General features: G+C 51.4%; 2 protein-coding genes across 5 annotated transcripts in view; one reads left to right on the top strand and one right to left on the bottom strand.

Annotated features, from left to right (window-relative positions):
* ADAMTS2 (ADAM metallopeptidase with thrombospondin type 1 motif 2) overlaps positions 1 to 15,258 on the bottom strand; it is a 278,837-nt gene extending 263,579 nt beyond the window's left edge. For 3 of the 4 annotated variants that reach the window (XM_059695833.1, XM_059695834.1, XM_059695835.1), the window contains exons 1-2: positions 14,978 to 15,257; positions 13,641 to 14,035 (exon numbers count right to left, since the gene is read on the bottom strand). In XM_059695833.1, the coding sequence (XP_059551816.1) occupies positions 13,641 to 14,035; positions 14,978 to 15,104 (522 nt within the window). In that variant the 5' untranslated portion in view covers positions 15,105 to 15,257. Of the gene's footprint in view, positions 1 to 13,640; positions 14,036 to 14,977 lie in introns of all 4 variants that reach the window. The other variant, XM_059695836.1, reaches the window with a different exon arrangement.
* On the top strand, positions 14,427 to 16,495 carry LOC132234653 (uncharacterized). Its single transcript, XM_059695838.1, has 2 exons — positions 14,427 to 14,882; positions 16,025 to 16,495. The coding sequence occupies exons 1-2, from the start codon at positions 14,489 to 14,491 to the stop codon at positions 16,453 to 16,455; spliced, it is 825 nt and encodes a 274-aa protein (XP_059551821.1). The 5' UTR covers positions 14,427 to 14,488; the 3' UTR covers positions 16,456 to 16,495.
* The last annotated feature ends 4,066 nt before the right edge of the window (positions 16,496 to 20,561 follow it).

The following is a 20,561-nucleotide window of genomic DNA, read 5'->3' as shown; positions in this document are numbered from 1 at the left end:
GAGCCAACTTAAGGCATACAAAGATTTTTCCACTGCATGGGCAGTGGGCACCCCAATCACCAGGTGTTCAAGAGTCAACTATAGGTCCTGGCTGGGTAACTCAATTGGTTAGAGCATTGTCCCAGTACACTCAGGTTGTGGTTCCATCCCCCGATCAGGGCCTATATAAGAATCAACCAATCAATACATAAATAAGTGGAACAACAAATGGATGTTTCTCTCTCTCTCTCTCTCTCTCTCTCTCTCTCTCCTCCTTCCTCTCTCTCTAAAATCAATAAATTTATTAAAAAAGAGTCAACTGTATATTCCTATTGTTCACAGCTTTGAACCACTTTTTCTTCTACTTTCAGAAGCTCTGTCCCAGTTGGACGGCCACTACTGAGCCTTAGACCAACCTTGCATGAAACAAAAATACATCTTATTTGCCATGTGGTCTCAATCCCTGCTATCAAAGGAGAAATGCCCTGGTTCAAAATGAATGCTTGAATGTTCTGCTCCCACAGTGGGCAAGGGCTTGCTCCTTTGGTGTGAATGGCTGGCTTCTGCCACTGCCCTGCTTCCCCAGCCTGGGAGTTTTATGTCAAATCTCAGTCCCAAAGTCATTTGTATCATCATCATCACCATCATAAAACTGAATGTTCAGGTTCTAAGACACACATATGCCACATTTATCATCTGAACTTGGAATAAAATTAGTGAGTCTTATCTCTGCTAGCAGCCACATATGCTGGCTGTCACTAGCTGGTAGGCAACTAATTTGGCCATGGCATTTTGTACTGCTATCCTGCACCTGAGTCATATGTGGGGTCAGCACTTCTTGTTTTGAGACCCTTACCAAAAAGTCACAGTGTGGATAGAAAAAGGCATGTATAGGAAGGCACAGAGATAGCAGTGTGTTTGGTTTTGGTGATGAATGTTTCTGGTGACCTCCTACTTTACTAGAGAGAGGAAGACACCCAGAAGTGGATGAAGCCAGTCATGCACTAAGCAAGCAAAGTGAATGAGGTGGGCGAAACAAGCCACAGCTTACAGCAACTAGGGGCAGGGTGGCTAGTGCCAACACCTGGTGGGACTGTGGCTAAGGCGCTAGGTGTATCTCCTCTTTCTTGGTATATCCAATCCCTGATGGCACCTTAGACCCGCAAAAATACAGAAACAGCCAACATTTCCCAAACCCTGGCCTGGGCTAAGGGCTTGTCATGCACTCATCCTTCCAAGCACCCCAAGAGGTGGGTGTGGATGGATACCTCTTTGCTTTTGGTTCAGTGGGAGATGCTGCCCTGGTCCAGGTCACCCAGCTGCATGGGGCAGAGCTGACGTGAGACATTCCAGTCTCCAGCCCACACTAAGTCCACTGCTCATCACTGAAGTGTGCAGAACCAGGTAGGCAGCACCAAGCCTTCCTGGTCTCTTGGCACTGCTTGGGCCTAGAGTCCTGGATGCCAGAGTTTCTTCTGCCTCCAAGCAAAAGTGCCTCAATCCACAGGCCCTGGAGTAGACGTGCAGTGTAATTAAAATTCATGGATGAGTCCAAGGAGCTGGCTCCAGGCTCAGTAATAACTTCTCCATATTAATGACAGCACCACAGACCCCATGGACAGCTGACATTTAATATGAAGCATATACAGCAAAGCCAGAGGCTCCTAACTGAGCCCTCTCATTCCAGAGTGCCTGCCATGAGTAGGTTAAGGTGGTACCAAAATTCAGAGGACTGAGGTCCTCTCCTCTCAGTACCTCCACTCCACCTCAGTTCCCTCCCCTGCAGGAAACCCCTGCCAAGAACACACACATGCACACTCACACAAGAATGTACAGACTCACTCAAATGCACACACATATACACCTACTCAAGACACACACACGCACAGGCTCACATGTCCCACATATAGATATGCAAGTACACACACATTTATGTGTACACATTCGCCTGCATGCACACATTTTCACATACACATATGCACTCCCATGTACAGATGCACAAACATGCACACATGTTCACATATGCCCTGCAGTCTTGTATGTTCTGACAGCAGCACAGAAACCTCCCCACCCTCAGCTGACTGAGCCGAGGAGGGCAGTGGAGACAATGACATGTCTGCCTGCCAGTACAGGCCCAGCATCCTAAGAGAGGCCCCACACACACAACTGACCCTGTAGATCTCAGAGACCAGAGCAGGAGACCCCAGCCACAGCTAAGACCATTATGCACAAAGCCAGCCTCCATGCTGAGCATCCCAGTTGCTCAGGTCAAATGAGCCCCTCAATGACTCCTTTGTTGTGGTGCTACCTGATGTGCTTCGGTCCTCACAGCAGGAATGGATGGGACCCAGCCTTCCCCACATCCCAGCTAATCCTGGGTGAGGGTCTTCACCTGCTAAGTGCCAGGGACACTGAGGAATGGGCAGCCAAGGCTGGCCATCGGGCAGGAGGAACCTGGAACCTGCCAACATCTGAATGAGCAGCTTCATTACACTCAGCAGTCAGTGCTAGAAACACAGGGCCCTGTAATGGAATCAGAGTAGAGGGCAACAGGTGACAGGGGATGGCCTCTGAAGAGGTGGCTGCCCTGGGCTCAGGCTTGGAAACCAGCAACCAACAAGGCTGGCCTTCCTGAGAGGCCAAGTCAGACTTCACTATGCTCAACCCTAAATGATTCCAACGGGAAGGTGACCCCCCACACTGTGAAAGCCTTGTAGATCTGAGTATCTGAGAGCCCTGGGTTTCCTCATCTGTTAAATGAGGAAAACAGGGGTTGGCTTCCAAGACAACTGCAGGGATAGGGCACATGTTGCGAGCAGAGGTAGAAAGTGTACACGATGACCCTTTTTTGGCCTCTTCTAGAGGAACAGCAGTGGCTTCCATGAGTCCCCAGACACCTCTTTGCAGGACCCTCACTGGCAAAGCAGCCTGGAGGTGAGGAGCCATAGCATCTCTTTCCTGGGTAGGGATGGAGCATGTGACGCAAGCCACAACCAACCAGGACATCACATCCCTGGGCACAGTGAGTGACTATGGAAAGGTTCCATGACTTATGCCTGTCCAATCAGAGTGAAGCTCAGAAATGTGGCAGGGACCTTCAAATAATAGACTGCTTCCAATGCCACCAGGCTGTCTCTGGGGGCAAGAATGGTATGGAGTCACCATAGGCACTGATCACCCAGAGAAAAAGGTTACACAAGGGAGGAGAAGCTGGGCCAACAAGGTTCAAGGGACACCACCCCATCCCTTAATTACCTACTCAATCCCAGGAATCCTCGGATGTCTTTTTAAATTGTGGTAAAATACATATAAAATTTACCATCTTTATCATTTTTAAATTGTACAGTTCAATGTTATTAAATACTAGAGGCCTGGTGCACAAAAATTTGTGCACTCGGGGGGGGAGGGGGGGTCCCTCAGCCCGGCCTGTGCCCTCTCGCAGTCTGGGACCCCTCGGGAGATAACGACCTGCTGGCTTAGGCCTGCTCCCGGGTGGCAGAGGGCAGGCCCAATCCCTAGGTGCAGCCCCTGGTCGGGCTCAGAGCAGGGCTGATTGGGGAGTTGTGGCGCCGCCCCCTGTCACACTCAAGGCAGGGTCGATGGGGAGGTTGTGGAGCAACCCCCTGTCACACACAGAGCAGGGCCCATCAGGGGGGTTGGGGCTCTGTACCCTGTCACGCACAGAGCAGGGCCCATCAGGGGGTTGGGGTGCTGCCCTCTATCACCCACAGAGCAGGGCGGATCAGGGGGTTGGGGCGCCGCCACTCTCACACTCAGGGCAGGGCCAAGGGGGAGGTTATGGCTCTACCCCGTCACACACAGAGCAGGGCCCGTGGGGGTGGGGAGCTCCCCCCTACCAGGCACAGAGCAGGGTGGATAGGGAGGTTGTGGCCCCGCCCCCTGTCACACACAGAGCCGCAGGGCGATCAGGGGGTTTGGGTGCTGCCCCCTGTCATGCTGATTCCAGTGCCGGGAGGCCTCACGGCTCCGCTGATCCCGGTGCTGGGAGGCATATTACCCTTTTACTATATAGGGTAGAGGCCTGGTGCACGGGTGGGGCCGGCTGGTTTGCCCTGAAGGGTGTTCTGGATCAGGGTGGGGGTCCCCACTGGGGTGCCTGGCCAGCCTGGGTGAGGGGATGAGGGCTGTTTTCAGGCTGGGGGTGACTGAACTCCCAAACGCTCCTTTTTTCCTTTTTCCTTTTTTTTTTTTTTTAATTCTGGGCCAGCTTTAGCTTTGAGGCTTGGCTCCAGCTCTTAGGCCTCCGGCTGAAAGTAGGTTTCTGGCCTTTGCTAACAATGTTGCGAATCTGCTGGCTGAAGTTGGGCGTATTTGTTACAGAGTTTCTTAAACTGCCAGCTCAGAGGCAGCGGCAGGCGGGGAACGTTGGTTTCCTCCGTCACTGAGGGAACCAAGCCTCGTGTTAGTTTCAAGCTGCCTGGCTGCCGGCCGCCATCTTGGCTGACAGTTAATTTGCATAACTCGCTGATTAGCCAATGAAAAGGGTATCGGTCGTACGCCAATTACCATGTTTCTCTTTTATTAGATAGGATATTCATAATATTGTGAAATCATCGCCACCATCCATCTCCAGAACTCTTTTCTCCTTGGAAACCTGAAACTCTATGCCTATTAAACACTAATTCCCCATTCCCAGGCCCCTGCACCCACCACTCTACTGCTTTTCTCTATGATTTTTGACTCCTCTAAGTGCCTTCATATGCCTTACTCACTGAAGAAATGAGTCTGGGTTTTAGACCACAAACACATTTACACCATTCTGAATGGCTGCCATGAGACAGGTAGGGGCTACGGGCTGCTGTTCTGCCACCTGGAGCACAAACCTCTGACAAGTCAACCTCCACTATGGCAACCACTGGCCAGTGCACATCCTTTCCCCGCCCCGCCAGGCAAGAGTGCCGGGAAAGCCCCTTCCCTTCCACCAAGTCAACCCCTAGAGCAGTGGTTCTCAACCTTCCTAATGCCATGACCCTTTAATACAGTTCCTCATGTTGTGGTGACCCCCAACCATAAAATAATTTTCATTGCTACTTCATAACTGTAATTTTGCTACTGTTATGAATTGTAATATAAATGTCTGATATGCAGGATGTATTTTCATTGTTACAAATTGAACATAATTAAAGCATAGTGATTAATCACAAAAACAATATATAATTATATGTGTTTTCCGATGGTCTTAGGCGACCCCTGTGAAAGGGTCATTCGACCCCCAAAGGGGTCGCGACCCACAGATTGAGAACCGCTGCCCTAGAAGAAGTGATGGTGAGGCCAGACAGAAGGATATGAATACCCTGGGGACAGGTGCATGGGGTGGCCATGATGAAGGCTGGATTCTCAGCAAGCTCCTGTCAATGCTGAGAATGAATGTGCCTGTTAAGGACTCCTGATGGTTAGTTGGGCTCAAATTTATAAACAGAGTCTAACAATCATTGCTCCCTGTGCTTCACTGAAAAGCTGCATCGAGCAGTCTGCCTCTTGCCCAGTGTTCCTACCATCTGAGCACACCCTTCATTACAAAGGAGCTCCTAGGGTCCTAAATCAACTAATGGGCTAAAGACCTACCCTGGCCAATCAGGGCTTCACAGCTATAGCCTCATTTGCATCTTTGTTGATCAATCAAAGCAGGTCCATTCTGGTCAATCAGGACAGTGCTATCTGAGCCAATCAAACTGTGCTGATTTGGAGTTCTTTATTTGCATAGAAATAGACCAATCTGGGACTAGAGGTGAGCATTCTTCTCTATAAGCCAGCTTCACCTCTGCCTCAACAGAGTACACTTTCAGTTGCCATTAAAGACTATGTTTACCTGTGATATGGAAACCACTTTTCCTGAGTTGCTTCACCTGGGTCGCTTTAACTGAGCTGTTCGACAGCTGAGCCATATCACAACTGATGTTTCACAACTGAGCTGTTTCACAACTGAGCTGATTTCACCAAATAGTTTCACAACTGAGCTGTTTTCACCAAATAGTCTCCCCCACCTCACTGCACCCCAAATCAGGGACCCCGTAGGCATTGAATTGGTAACCACAGCCTTCAGTTGACATTTCCCCAGTATAGTCCCTGCCTGCATGGCCCACCTAACCATCCTGCTATCAGCACAGCTCCCAATAATTCCACATTGACCTGCAAAGGCCTTCAGGGGACCTCAAAGCCCATTCAGGTTCTTCACATGCCAACAGACTCAGAAATGCAGCTTCTCTGAAGAAACATTGGAGGCAGCAAGGAGCCCGCACTCCCTAGGCACAGCAATCTATCAAGAAAGGCAGGACAGCCCTGACTGGGTGGCTAAGTCAGTTGGAGCATTGTCCCTTGTACCAAAAGCTTTCAGGTTCAATTTCTACTCAGGGCAATTAGGTCCCCATTTGGGATGTGTATGGGAGGCAACTGATCGATGTTTCTCTCTCTCTCTCTCTCTCTCTCTCTCTCTCTCTCTCTCTCTCTCTCTCCCTCTCTCTCCCCTTCCTTCCCTCCCTCCCTCCCACCCTTCTTCCTTCCTTCCTTCCCTCCCTCCCTCCTTCCCTTCCTTCCTTTCTCTCTCTAAAATCAATATAAACATGTCCTTGGGTGAGGGTTAAGAAAAGAAGAAGAGAAGAAACTCAGGACATGGACTCACCAGAGTTCCCGCTGCTAACTGTGTCCCCTCACTTGTGTCTGCTCCCCATATGGCCCCTAAGACACCTGGAATTGCCTGGATAGGTCCTAGAAATGGTTGGCTCCAGCCTCCACTTTCCACCTGGACAAACTGAGGCTGATGGTAGTATTTGCCCAGGGTTACATGGTAACTTACCAGAGCCGAGTCCAAGGTCTCCTCAACCCAACCCAACACTTCTCCATACAGGCACAGGGATGCTTTCCCTCCCTTATTTAGTTTGATTTAAAACAGGTGTTTTCAACTTGAGTTTCAGAGACCACAAAGGGATGAGGAAGACAAAAAACGTGTAAAACCACATGTGTACACAAGTGCTTTCCTATGGAAAAGGAGACAGAACTTTTGGCCATTCTCCAAGGGGGCCTGCCCCACTGAATATGGACATTCTGGGGTCTGCAGCAGAGCAGACAGGGATAGGTGGGCCAGCACTAGGCACTGGGGGTACAGAGTCTCCTGGTGATTCTCCTTCAAGTCCCTGCACTGGCCTCTGGCCCTGCCTCCCAGGCACTCACATTTCATGGCTCCCAGCTGAGCTTTGCCCCACTGGAGCTGGGTCTTTGGACATAGCCAGGTACAAGTTTCCCATGCACAAGTTACCAAGAACCACAGAGTGCAACATGGCATGTGAATGTCTGGAGGCTTCCTGGATGAAGTGCCATTTAGCTGAAACCTACGGAGTGAACCAGGCGAAGAGAGAAGGATGAGAGTGTTCCAGGTGAGGGCACAGCCTATGCACAGGTGCTGAGCTGGAGTGTATAGTGTGACTATAGCACAGGCATGAGGGGTACATAGTGACAAATAAGGCTGGAGACCACTGGGCTAGGTCATGGAGGACCTTGAATGCTTGGTCAGTGGTTTGGATTTTTTTGGGGGGTGGGGGGCGGTGCCAGGATTGTGCGTGCGTGTGTGTGTGTGTGTGTGTGTGTGTGTGTGTGTGTTTAAGGTTAATAAAATCCACTGAAAAGTCTTAAGCAAAGGAGTGACATGATTTAATGTGTGGTTTATAAAAACCTGGCTGCTGTGTAGCAAAAGAGTAGCTGGGGAAAGGGTAGTTCTGAAAAGCTGAGGAACACAGGAGCTAAAGACAGGGCTTGGGGTCTGGCATGGCGGAGAGTTGGGGACTGGGATAAAGTCCAGAGACATCTAGGATTCTAGGATTCCAGTCCAAGTAAAGGGTGATATCTGATGGAAAGGGGAGAGACCCACATTCCATTTCTGAAGCATAGGGTCACCAAGGGAAGAAGCCTTAGAGATAGCTGGGTAGACAAGTCTGGAGGAGATCTGGGCCAGACATGGGAGTCTAGAGCCCAGGTGGAGTATGGCAACAACCATTTTCATCTGCCTGGCATACTGTCCTTCTTGCTTTTATGATAAAACCCCAACCAATTCCAAAATTTGGGGATCTGTCCCTCACTCTCAACCCCAAAAGTGAGCAAGAGACTTGGACCAGGCCCACATCACAGTGATTGGTTTAAAGATGGGTCTGTACCCTAAACAAAATCCATCAGAGCAGTTCCCAGGACTGTAGCAGGAACCACCCATAAAGGAGAACTCTCCATTTCTGAGAGATTTCTACCATAGAAAACAAATTAAGCCAGAACTGCTGGTGCCCCTGCATAAAGAGGGCCATCCTGAAATAAACACAGAGAGTCATAGACCTGAAAGGCAGAGAGAGCATGCTCTGAAACCATCCCCAAGCCCCTGGATCCAACCATGCCTAAAGCTGGCCCTCCTAGGGATCCCAAGGATAGGATCCCTATAATGTCCCCTGCTTGTTTCATCCATTGTAAGCTGATTTTCTGTCACTTAAAATGAATGAGTTTTAAAAAAGGAATGTAATAAGCCATGGAGGAAACTGTGACTACCCTGGGCAACTGTGTGGATTGCTAAGAGCAGGGACTAAGCAGGTCCCTCTGCTCCTCTGACCTGAGGAACTAAAATACCCAGGGAACCAGGAAGTTCCCACAGCCCTTCTTTGGTGTGCCTTAGACCCTCTCACTGCCCTCCAGCTAGTGCCAAGGGAGGATGGGAGAAGGAAGACCCTGCAAGTCCCAGACACTTTGCATCCCCAGCCCCACAGCCTAAGCCTGCCACACCTGTCAACCCCACTCTAGCATCTGAGCCAGCTGGAGCCGAGTATGTGGTCACAAAGGCAGCAGCCTTGTTATGAAAAATAAAAGTCATCTTGGTCTCTTAGGCCAGCGAATGACTTCTCTCTGTAGCCTTAGTGACTCTTAATGTCCAGCAAGACTAAACAGAGAGGGTGCCTGGCAAAGATGGCAGCCCAGCAGGACAGTCCCAGCCCACAAGACAGCAGCCTCTCTGAATCTAAGCTATACAAGGGGACACTGCATCACAGAATCACAGGGGGGTGTACACTGCTCCTCAGGCTCCAAAATGGGAAAAGGTTTCAGAGGTTATATACTTCCCACTACTCAACCCTTGGAGGTTTCCATCACTGGCCCTGGCTGGTCAGAGATGCCAGGATGGAGTGGTCCTCAGAGCTGCACTGACAGGGGACAGAGGGAGGACAGGGTGCTTCTATTCTGCTGGTGTTCCCACTGCCATTACTGAGCCATGAAAACTCAGGCTGCCTGAAGGGAGTGCAGAGCAGGTCAGTAGCTTATCAGTTGGCCACTGGACCACTAGGCCTGCTCCCAGCTCCCACTCACTCACTGACAATGGTCAACACCCCTGACTCAGAAGACCTCCAGGAGTCAAAGAAGAAGGGTAGGAATGTTTCAAAGAAATGCATCTCTCATTTTTATCCTTTTTGTTGGTCTGCAAACAAAGGTAATAAAATGTGGTGAACATGATCTTGGAGTCAGACAGACAAGCATCCAAATAGTGGCTACAAAGCTTGAAGCAAGCTGTCTTGGCTTTGGAGCCTTAGCTTATTCATATGTAGAATGGAGATCATATCAGACACTAGCCATGGGTGCTGAGGATTAAACTGCATACGGTGCTCAGCTGGGAGCATGGTGCAGAGTTGGGGCTTGTGACCTGTGATATACTATTATTACTTTTCATGCCAACAGCCTTCTCATTGGGTGTTTAATGAGCATATTAGGATGATGTGAGATCAGCACACCTGTCCTGTGGCCCAAGAAGTGCAAGAAAAGTCTTCCATAGCAACATGATGTACAGGAACCCTGTGTTAAGCAGTATTTCCTCAGGCATCATGAAAAGGCAAACTTTAATCTTTTCCTGTAAATATTATGAACAACGTCTGTACAGTGGCTATGAAAGAACCTGGGCACTTTCCATTTCTCAGCCTCTCTGAAAATAAAGGGCTCAATGTCTTATGAAGCGAGTCTTCATCTGGCATTTCTCTTTAAAATAAATGTTTTTATTGATTTCAGAGAGATATAGAAACATCAATGATGAAAGTAAATTACTGATAGGCTGCCTCCTACTGGGAATCAAGCCTGCAACCGAGGCATGTGCCCTGACCAGGAACAAATCGTGACCTCCTGGTTCTGGGTCGACACACAACCACGGAGCCACACTGGCTGAGCCATCTGGCATTTCTTGAGTCTCCATCTCCACCTTACTACAATAGAATTTGCATATTGGCAGGCCCAGGGTTCCAACCTTATACCACTTGGGGGAGCAACACCTCTTACACTCTCCATCTATGGGGTTGTGCAGACCCCATGTCCTGATTCTCATTGGAGCATCTGATGCCAGGTTGGCCAGAGTGACATTTCAGGACTCAGCTGGAATAATCAGAAAATGATGTTAGTCTGGTACTGTTGAAGCCCCTTGACTTGCCACAGAGGATTCCATCTGAGAACAAAGCCAACAAATACAAAGGAATGTAGAGGCAAGAGACAGCAAGGGTCTTTAAAACCTGGTGGGAGCACCTGGATCCAGTCATGCCTGAAGGCTTACCATTATGTGAGCTAATAACTTCCCATTTCTGTTTAAACTAATCTGACTTGAGTTTTCTGTCACTTGTAACTAAGAGGAGCCTGACATATACAGTGACATAAGAATCCATTTGTACTAAATAAATTAGGAGACTGCTGTCTGTGGTAAACAAAGCTACTACTGCCTTCTTTTAAAGTAGAGAAACAAACTCAGGGGAACAGGCAAGTAGATGTGTGTCCAATCCAGGGGAAGGACAAAAGGCCTAAAAAGTTCTGTGGCTCCCCTAAGTATCTAAACTTAAACTGTGAGACCACAGCTGCTCACTGAGCCCTGCTCCATGGTTTTTCCATGTCTCCTACGAAAGCTAGTTCAACATGTTCTGCAGAGCAGGGTTCCCTGGTTCCATCTGTGTGAGAGTGCTGAATTCACAGAGTTCAAAATGTTTCTTTATTACAGAAATTCTCCAAGAGTCCCATGGGCCCCTTGAATCTCCCAGGTGAATGCAAGGCCCAGTATTTCCCACACTGGTGGTCCACTGAACCCTATTTGCTCAGAGCAACTTAAGGTGTAAACCCACAGAGCTCTCTTGCAGAATTTGGGCTGTAGAGCCTTGCTTCTGAAAGTGTAGTCTGAGGCCAAGGAGCATCAACCAGGGAGCTCATGAGAAGCTCAGAACCTGGGAGGTGGGGAAAAAGAAGGAAAGTAGGGAGGGTGCATGGGTGCTGAATCAGAATCTGTATTTTAACAAGTGTGATCTGCACCACACTTGCTTGGGCATGTTTCACTACCAATGAAGGAAGAGCAAGAGCTGCCCAGGAAGGGGCTACATGAGGCATGTTGGTTTAGAGCCAGGGCTGCTGGGAGGATGCTGTGCACTTAGCCGTAGAAGACCTACTGAGGAGCGTGCACAGGAAGTACACCTTGGATCATATATCAGTGTCTTTCACCCACCAGACTTGGGAGCACCATGGAAGAAGAGCTGGAGAGAACCAAGCCAGACTCCTGCCATCAAGGGCTGAGCCTCAGCTGCCCAGCTGTAAACCAGCCATGAAGACCTTTCTCCTGCAGGGTCACTGTTGAGGACCAGACACTTGATGCATGAAGCCCTTAGCATATGAGCCTATCATTGATGCACAGAGAGACTTTAAAGGTTAAGAAATTAATTGGTATAAAATCAGAACAGTTGCACACAGCAAAGAGAAAGAAAAAGAAAAGAAGTCATGATGCTGCCCCACTATCTCCAGGCCATTTCACTGACAGCATTCAAGGCCATTCTGGGAGACCCCAGCCCCTCTTCCAACTCCAGTCTTCGTTTCAGCCCTGCAAGCACGTCCAGGACATCTGCCTATCCTGATTGGGCCAAGGCACACCTGGTACCTCTTCTCTCTGCTAGGATTGCCAACCTGTGTGGCTGCCTACCGACAAAGCATTCTTCAGGTAGCCTCCAGAAGTATGTTTTCAGGCCCCAGCAAGAGTGCTCCTCAGCCTATCAACTGCCCTGAGTGTGTGAGACCCAGAGGGCCACCAGGACAGACCTATTTCTGACCAGCACAATGGAAAAACACACTAGAGTACTAGAGGTGCTGGTTGAAGAAATGAATCACTGACCAGATGAATGAATGATACAATGAAAAAGTATCCCTAAAATGCTTTCCATTGGGAATTAACCAGTACACAGAAGTTGGTCCACCAACAAATGCATCCATGTCACTCTTCCCAGCCCACCCACCCCATCCTGAAGTCCCCAGGACCTATTTCCTCTAATTTAGGTGATTCACCTCTAGAGTAAAATGAGGCATACCCGTGAGCCCAAGGACATCCTCAGAGACAACTGGACATAGAGGGCTGCACCATGTTAACCCAACTCCTCCAAGGACATTGACAGTTGTCTGCAATACGCCCAGGTTCTAACCAAAGGCAGTGATTTTCTGAAGCAACAAGTAACATTTCCTGTGTCTCCATAAAAAGAATACCAGCGGTTGTGGGGCTCTGGAGTAATTGCTGGCTCTGTAGCTAACAGGATGAACCTGAGGACAGGGGCTGCAGGGCTGGGAGAGCGGCCACTCCCTTGGAGCAGGAGTCTTCTGAGCTGCAATTAGAGCAGAACCCTTGGTGGGCGGTCTAGATGACTTGCTAGCACAGCCAGCCTGACCACCACACATCCTATCCAAAATAGAAAACTGCAGTGGCTTCTGCTGAGTGCCAGGTCCCTGGGTGGCGGGACAGAACACTGCCAATGTCAGCCTCCTCCCTGAGCATTGATCCAGGCTTCCTCCAAGGCTCTTATGTCAAGCCATGGTCCCTCTGGGCCCCCCAAAATAGGACAACTTTCCAGGGCTCCAGGAACCCCCAGGCAGCCTCAGGAGGGGACCTCCCCCAGCCTCTCTCCTGTCCTTCAGGGGCTGCCCATGGGTGCCAGAGCCTGCATTTCCCAATGTTCCCCTTGGTTCTAATAGAGAGAGAAAACATTTTTCAAATAGCCAGCTTAAGTTCACAGGAACCCACAGCATAAAAATCAGTGGGTGCCAGTCAGCCAGGGGGTAGAGGATAACTGGGCATTTCAGCATCACTGCCTGCCCCCTGGGCTGGGACCACCTGCATACACAGAGACAAGGAGACTGACTGCCAATACCTGTGCCCTCCACACATATGACACATACTAAAATGCACAGGGCACACACTCAACTGACACACAAATGAGCAGAAACCTACAGATACACATGTGCATAAGACACACAAGGGCACATTCATATGTTCACACAGGTGTCCAGACACGTGTACACATCAACATTCCAAACACATGTGCACACACTCACAGACATATACACACCTGTGCCTGCAGGCCTAAAGGAGACACATGGCTACTTGACCAGCCCTTTGGAGACCCTGGGCCTTCTCCTGCATAAATCACCCCTCAACCGTCAATCAAAATAACTGGCCTTCCAGCCAACCCCTTCAATCCAGCCACCCCCTCAGTGTATGCCCTGTGGTCCCCAAGCAGAGAAGGTCTCAATGCAGGCCCTGCCCTCCCAGGGGACACCCAGGTAACAGGCTTCTGAAGCTCAGGCAAGAAGAGCCATGGACAGAAAGGGGTGGAGCAGTGCCCACTCACCAGCCCATCGCAGGTGCTGAGCGCCACGGAGGAGGCTTCACTCACGCCGGCTACGTCTCCAACGTAGAGGCAGGTTCCAAGCAGGGGCTCCACGCGAGTGGTGCCCGACTCACCCTGCCACTCCACTGTGGCCCCGGGCGCCACAAGGCGAGAGTTGGGCTGCAGCCGCAGGTGCAGGTCTCGGCTGAAGACAGTGATGTTGTAGAATAGGCGGCGGTCAGGGTCCTCCTCACTGCCTCCAGGGAAGCCCAGGGTCTGGGCGGGGGCAGCCCTGCGGGCCCGAACCCCGGCCTGGGCGGTCGTCACCGACACCACGCGAGACACCAAGCGGCCCTGGGCGTCAGTGCGTACGGGCACCGCCAGGATGCGCTCGGCTCCGTGCCCCAGGGGTCCGCCTGCAATGGGAAGGAGCATTGGAACCGCCTGGACTTGGGAGCTCCCAAGAGCGGCAGAGCCCGCATCACCCCGAGGCCCGCCCCCAATGCGAAGGGAAGGACATTCCTCCAGGCAAGCCTCAGAAGCTAGCCTGCACCTCCCCTGCATCTGCCAACCAGGAAGGGTAGTTAATACCGCCGCCCCGGCGGTCCCGCTCTGGGACCCTGCAAGCCAAGATCATTCCCCTTGCCCATCTGGGTTGGGGCTCCGCGGGCTCCTCACAGTTCCCCAGGGGACAGCCACCTCAGAGCGTCCCCGCCACCGTGAACCTACCGTCCTTGGCAGGATGTGGGCCGCTCCGAAGCCATTCCCGGTTGTCGTCCACCCGCCCCCCCCCCCCCCCCGCGAGCCTCTATCCTTCAGTGGCCCCTGGGGCGGCGAGGACTCGGCTCCCCTCGCACAGGCGACCTCTGATGGCAGTATCCCGTCCCCGGAGGGGTGGAGCAGGGTCCCTCGGATCTTCGGGGATCCCCTTTGAGGCGCCCCAAACGATCCTCAGGGCCCCAGGCGCGGTCGGCATTCGGCTCCTCCGGAGCATCCCCGGACGCCAGCCCAGGAGCAGCCCGGCCCTGGCTCCCCAGGACCCGCTGGGGCAGGCTCTGGGAGATTTCGCCGCGGGGCATTTCTGGCCCTCCACCGCCACGCTTAACGTCCGGAGCGCCGCGAGGGCTCCAAGCTCCCCACCGCCCGAGGAGTCCGGGTGCGCCGCGAGGGGCGCCCCCTGCGCGACCAATCCGGCCCAAAGTTGGACAACTTGGCCCCTGACGGGGCGCTCGGAGTTTGCCCAAGTCCAGCAGGACGCTCCTGGTACAAGGGGGAGGGGGGAGGGGGAGGGGGAGGCGCGCGGGGCGGGGCGGGGCCGGCCAATGGGGGTCGTAGGGGTGGGGGCGGGCCGCCTCTACCTGGGGGGTCGGCAGCAGCAGCGAGCCAGGCGTCTGCGGGCGGCGGCGGCGGCGGCAGCAGCAGCAGCAGCAGCAGGAGCGGTGAAAGGCAGAGCAGGCAGCGGACGGCGCCAGCTGGCGAATCCATGGCAGCCGGACCGCAGCCGGGCCCCGCACTCGCAGCCGGCGCGAAAGTTCCCCGCGCTCTGCCCAGCCCACATCTGGGGCAGCTGGAGCCGCCGGCAGCTGCAGCACCGCAGGGCGCTGGGCGGAGGAGGCGAGGCGCGCAGGGGAGGGCGGGGAGCTCCGAGGAGAGGCGGGGAGAGGGAAGGAGCGTGCGAGGGAGGCGGGCAGGCGGGAGGGAGAAGGAGAACGCAGGGAGGGCGGGGACGGCGGGCGCCTCAGCCTGCGGTGACCCGGCGCTTCTTGGCGGGGCCGCCGCCGCCCTCTCGCAGCGAAGCAGAGACACCCGGCGGCGGCGGCAGAGTAGCACCTGGGATCCCAGCCGCTGGCCACACTGGGCTTGCCCCGCGCCCTTGTGGCACACTGCCTGGAAGGAGCGTGCCCCCCCCCCCCCGCCCCCAGCATCCCCATTCAGAGAATCCTTCTTGGGGCCCACCAGTGAGCCATGGGGCTCAAGAGACAGTCTAGCCCTATTTTTGCGCCCTGGGCAGGACAGGGTTCAGGATGGGGGTGGGGAAGGAGGGGAAGACCTGAGATGGAGACCTCAGAGGCCAGAAGATGCTTTTACCTAAGGGTGCACTCACTGCAGGGGCTATCCCAAAGATCAACTTTTACCCTTCCAGATAGAGGCAAGATACCCTCAATCCCCACCTTCTTTCTGCCTGAAGTCTCTGTCTCCCTCCATCTGCCTCCCAACCCCTCCTTTGGAACCTGAGAACACAGCCTCCTCCAGCCAGATCTGGCCCTCCTTCCTAGAGCACTGGCAGAGTTGCAGCCCTCACCTGTCCTGAATCCCAGCTGGGCATCTAGCCTCCTGGACTTTCCTCTCCTCCAGGCCCCGCTTAAAATAACCTTTCTACTCTCTACTCACCTTTTCCAATTCAGAATACCAGGCATACGTCTCCATCCTGGATCAAGTCTGCCGTCAAAGCCCATTGCCAGTTGCAATCTCTCCTCTCCAGCAAGGTTTTGAGCCTGGAGTCACTCTCCTACCAAGCCTGCTGCCCCAACACAGTGACCTTTCTTCCCAGGTCCTGCCTGAGAACCTCCTTCCAGGCATGTGTCTATTGGAACATCTCTGCTGTGCGAGCCCAGATTTCTGCCCCATTCCTGTCTCTTTGGATCTCATTCACAGTGCTCCGGGCCTGTGTAACCAGGACTTTGGATTTGGCTCTGGTCCCACAGGGCCCCCTTGCCAGCCAGGAGGGCCGGGTCTTATAGGGAAACACATGACTTTTACAACCTGTTTTAGCTATGGTTTCCTCTCCTCAGTTCCTTCATTTTCAGGACCTGGGCTTGAGGGCACTGCAACTTGATGGCCATCTTCACCTGCCCGCTTCCCTCTGTGTCATCTGATGGTGCTGAGGCAGGCATGGTGAACATTTATTGTTAACATTAAAAATAGTGAAATTTCACATAAGAACTTAGATATCTGACTTTTCTTGAGAAATTGGAACATGCGGTCACACTGGGCCCACATTTCTGCTATTAATCCTTAAATGTGACATATGCCTTGCAGCTTGCTGTAGGTCCCCTTCCCTTATCCCCAAGAAGCATCTACTATTGTGACCTCTGCAAACACAGCTGGTTCCAGAGAAAGGTGGATGGTGATCGGTGCATGGAAAAAGAGATCACTCCAGAGCCAGCCATCCTGGAGGACTTCCTGTAAGAAGCAGCATGGGTTGAATCCTGAAGGCTGAGGGAGTCCAGCAATGTTTTAGAATCTATGGCATTCTTCCACTCATTCCTCTTGGTGGTGGTTGTGCTTTTGTGCTCCTTGAAGGATGAATGACACCCAACTAGCGGCCTCACAGTCTTCAAGGGTCATGCCCTATAATCTCACACACTTCTCTGCCAGGCTGATGGCATTACCTCAATCCTCTTCTCACTACCATCATTATTTCTTTATTCAGTACTTCATCCTGAACTTAAATTTTTAAAGGATACTTTAAATCATTGAATGAAAAGCCAACATTTCTCCATAAATCAAAAGTATCTGTCAAAAATAAATAAAATGAAAAAAATATTTTATGTCAAATTCTAGATACTGCTCACTGCAAAAGGCACTGATGCTGAAACTGATTAGCAAGTGTTGGGAAAGTAATGAGACAGATGAGCAAGAGCAGGGTCCTTCCCTTTGATGCAATGAGAGGGGCAAAAGGAAAAGTGAGAAGGAGTGACACTCACTGGGTGATACATGAATTGTCCTAATAGGTCCATGTACCATATTATCTACACACTTGGGAATACCTGTTCTAGGATATTTTTTGTAAAGAGGCTTTGTCTCCCTGACACACATGCATCACCCCTGGCACCTGTTCCTGCCCACATCACCCCCAGGTTTCTGGGACTCCACCCAGATAGAGATTCCCCATGAGTGGGAAGCGGACCACCGCTCTTGACCAACCCATCTTTTAGTCCCCACAACGACACTCTGAATGGAGGAGTGGATGAATTGGGCAAACATCCATAAAAATGTATGATTGAATCCTCCATACAGGGAGTCCTTACGGGCTTCTCCCAGCTTGGTGATCACCTGACCTCAACTACAAACAACAACAACAAACAGACACCTACTTCTTCACATCTCCATGGCTCATATCTCTCCACTTCCTTTTCTAGAAAATGCTGCTCCAGCCACTGGTCTTTGCCTCTCCCTCAGGTCCACCTCTTCCTCATTTCTTGCTCATCTGTTTATTCATTCTAGACCCCAAAGACTACAGGCCAACTCAGCTCCAACACTTGCTTTGTGTGTGTTATGTGTGTTTGCTTTGAGTTGAACTTAAATGTCTTTAGGTCTGGCTTCTACTCTCTTGCTTGATAGAGTCCCCACCACTCCTTATTGTCCTCCATCTGCCTATTGCTCAGGTTTGTTACTAGCATGGTCCCTGAAGGCCTGGAGTTACAACCCGAATCTAGAACAGCTGCATGTTGAGGGCGAGAGATGAGGGCAATTCAGGATGAGCTTGGGCCCTCTTCCCCCTAAAAAGCTTCCCAAGGATGTGAGGTACAGAAAGAGATGGGGGTCGAACATGGTCATCTTGGGTGTCAAAAATTACCATGCATGCCTAAGAGCAGGGGCATTAAGAAAAAACAATGTTTTCCTCTATGCCCTCCCCAGCTCTCATTGGGAATGGAGCTCTGCCATAGTCTGAAGGGAGGGGAAGGGCTCTCTGCTCCACCCCTAGCTTCCAGGCCACATGTGCCAGCACAGGCTTCATCAGAGCCATCTGCCCCTGGTGGCCACACAGAAACCAGAAGTCCTTCTGCCCTTTGATGAGGTCACAATCTTTGGCAGGTCCTTCCCTCACTGCATGCTATAAGCAGACAGATGGAGGCAGTGAGGTTTCACTGTCCTCCCTCTAGACAAGCAAGCTGGGAGCAGTTGGAGGATGGACCTAGACCAGGGGTGGGCAAACTTTTTGACTTGAGGGCCACAATGGGCTCTTAAACTGGACTGGAGGGCCGGAACAAAAGCATGGATGGAGTGTTTGTGTGAACTAATATAAATTCAAAGTAAACATCATTACATAAAAGGGTACGGTCTTTTTTTTTTTAGTTTTATTCATTTCAAACGGGCCGGATCCGGCCTGCAGGCCGTAGTTTGCCCACGGCTGACCTAGACTCTTCCAGCCCCCTGGGGACCTGGATTCAGAGGATAAGAAACTGTAAGGTCTTAGTGACCTTGTCAAGGGACCTATAAAGACAGCAACTCTGTCTCCTCCACTGTTGGCAAACAGCAGTCACAGTGGCCTCCTCAGATGCACTGACAGAATCCTGGCCAGGACTGGCCTTGGTAAGCAATATATCAGGGGAATGCTGATTGAACAGAACATGGCAGCCAGATGGACTTCGGGGGGTCTTGCTGTTTTTTGAGCATCCCTCCACACACACACCCTGACAAGGAGCTGTGTCAGGCAAAACAGGAAAAACGTAGGTGTTTCTAGGCAGCAATTTTTTTCATTGCCATGTTTCACACAGAGTTGTCTTACCACCATTGGAATCAGTTCTGCCTGGAAATAAAAGACAAAGTACTTGCATTTTGGAGGCTAAGGGATCCAGGAGCAGTCAACACAAGCTATAATTAACTGTCCATTTGCACCTATGCTCAGCTTAGCAGAGAGGGAGAGGCCCTCAAATTTTCAAGGGATTGTCTGGGTGTAGCAGGGAGTACTGTCCTGGGCCCACTTGTATCTGGATCTAGGCCCCTGGGTCCACCTGTGCCTAACCTCTCACAGAAGTCAGTAGGGCCATCTGAGAAAGGCCTGTGGGTCTCTTAAGATAACCTTGGCTGCTAGTAACACAGCCACCTTAAACATAAGAAAATGCATGATGTCACATACCAGGTCTGCAAGTATGACAACTCCAGAGCTCAATCTGCCACCTAGGTCTGTGACCTGGACTAGACAAGCATGTCAAACTCATGGCCGGAGGGCCAAGTGCCTCATTTAAATAAATGAAGCATGAGGCCCGCAGTCAGCGAGTTTGATATGCTTGAAGTAGAAGAATAGCCAGACCACATACAGGTTTTCTGCCCTCTCCTAGAAGGGCTGAATGACTCCCTCTTGTCTATGGGCCAAAGGTGGGTCATATGATCATTGCTGAACCAGCTGCTAACTAGGGGCAGGAGCTATTACTGAGACAAACCTGGATTAACTCTCTGGGACACAATGAATGTTAGGGTTCAGCCCCATGGCCCCAGTCCCAGCACCTCATTTGCCTATATTTCCAAATGAAATCTCAGTGCCCATTTATAAGTGTATCACAGTCCCAGGTTACCCCTGCCCTGGTCCTCACATGATTTTATGTTTACCTCCCATTCCCAGACGACATCATCCGTAGAGCATGGAGAATTGATTTCTTTACATATAAATCCTGCACATAGCTTATGACGGGCACAATCCTGTTACATTGCGGGGTTTTGTGTTCAAATCCTTTGTAAGCCTGACTGGGTATTTCATCACTTATAATCCATTGCTGACCCTGGCCAAGGCCTTGCTAGATCCCAGGATCCCTGGCCTCTGGCACTTTATTCTTTTTAGATCACCCTCCCTTCCTGTCATGTTCCTTCCATCCAGTCCTGCTGTCAGCCAATGGTTTTCAGCACCAATTCAAGGCCAGCAGAAACCCCCAATTTGGGGTGCAGTGAAGAAGGAAACTTTAGTGCAAAACATCTCAATTGTCACACAGCACAGCTGTAAAACAGCATAGTTGTGAGGTGGCCCCGGGATCAGTCCTCTCTCCAGCTCTGTCCTGTGCCAGTCTGCTCTGGCCTTCTCAAGTGAGATAACTTTGGTGGAGAGGGAAAGTGCACTCTCAGAATCTGAGGGGATCTGGCTTATATGGACAGATATCCCTGCCTCTGGTCCCTGTTTAGTCTGTCCTCATGCAAATAAGGACTCCAAATCCTCACAGTTTGATT

This window comes from Myotis daubentonii, chromosome 5 (assembly GCF_963259705.1).
Source record: "Myotis daubentonii chromosome 5, mMyoDau2.1, whole genome shotgun sequence".
Lineage (NCBI taxonomy): Eukaryota > Metazoa > Chordata > Mammalia > Chiroptera > Vespertilionidae > Myotis > Myotis daubentonii.
The sequence above is the reverse complement of the archived record's forward strand: the minus strand, read 5'-3'. Positions and strand labels throughout refer to the sequence as shown.

Excerpts from the sequence above, each read along its gene's own strand:
- LOC132234653 (XM_059695838.1), top strand. The coding sequence starts at position 14,489 with ATGGCAGTATCCCGTCCCCGGAGGGGTGGAGCAGGGTCCCTCGGATCT. Across the intron at positions 14,883-16,024 it reads AGTCCAGCAGGACGCTCCTG|AATACCAGGCATACGTCTCC; the intron begins GTACAAGGGGGA and ends TTTCCAATTCAG.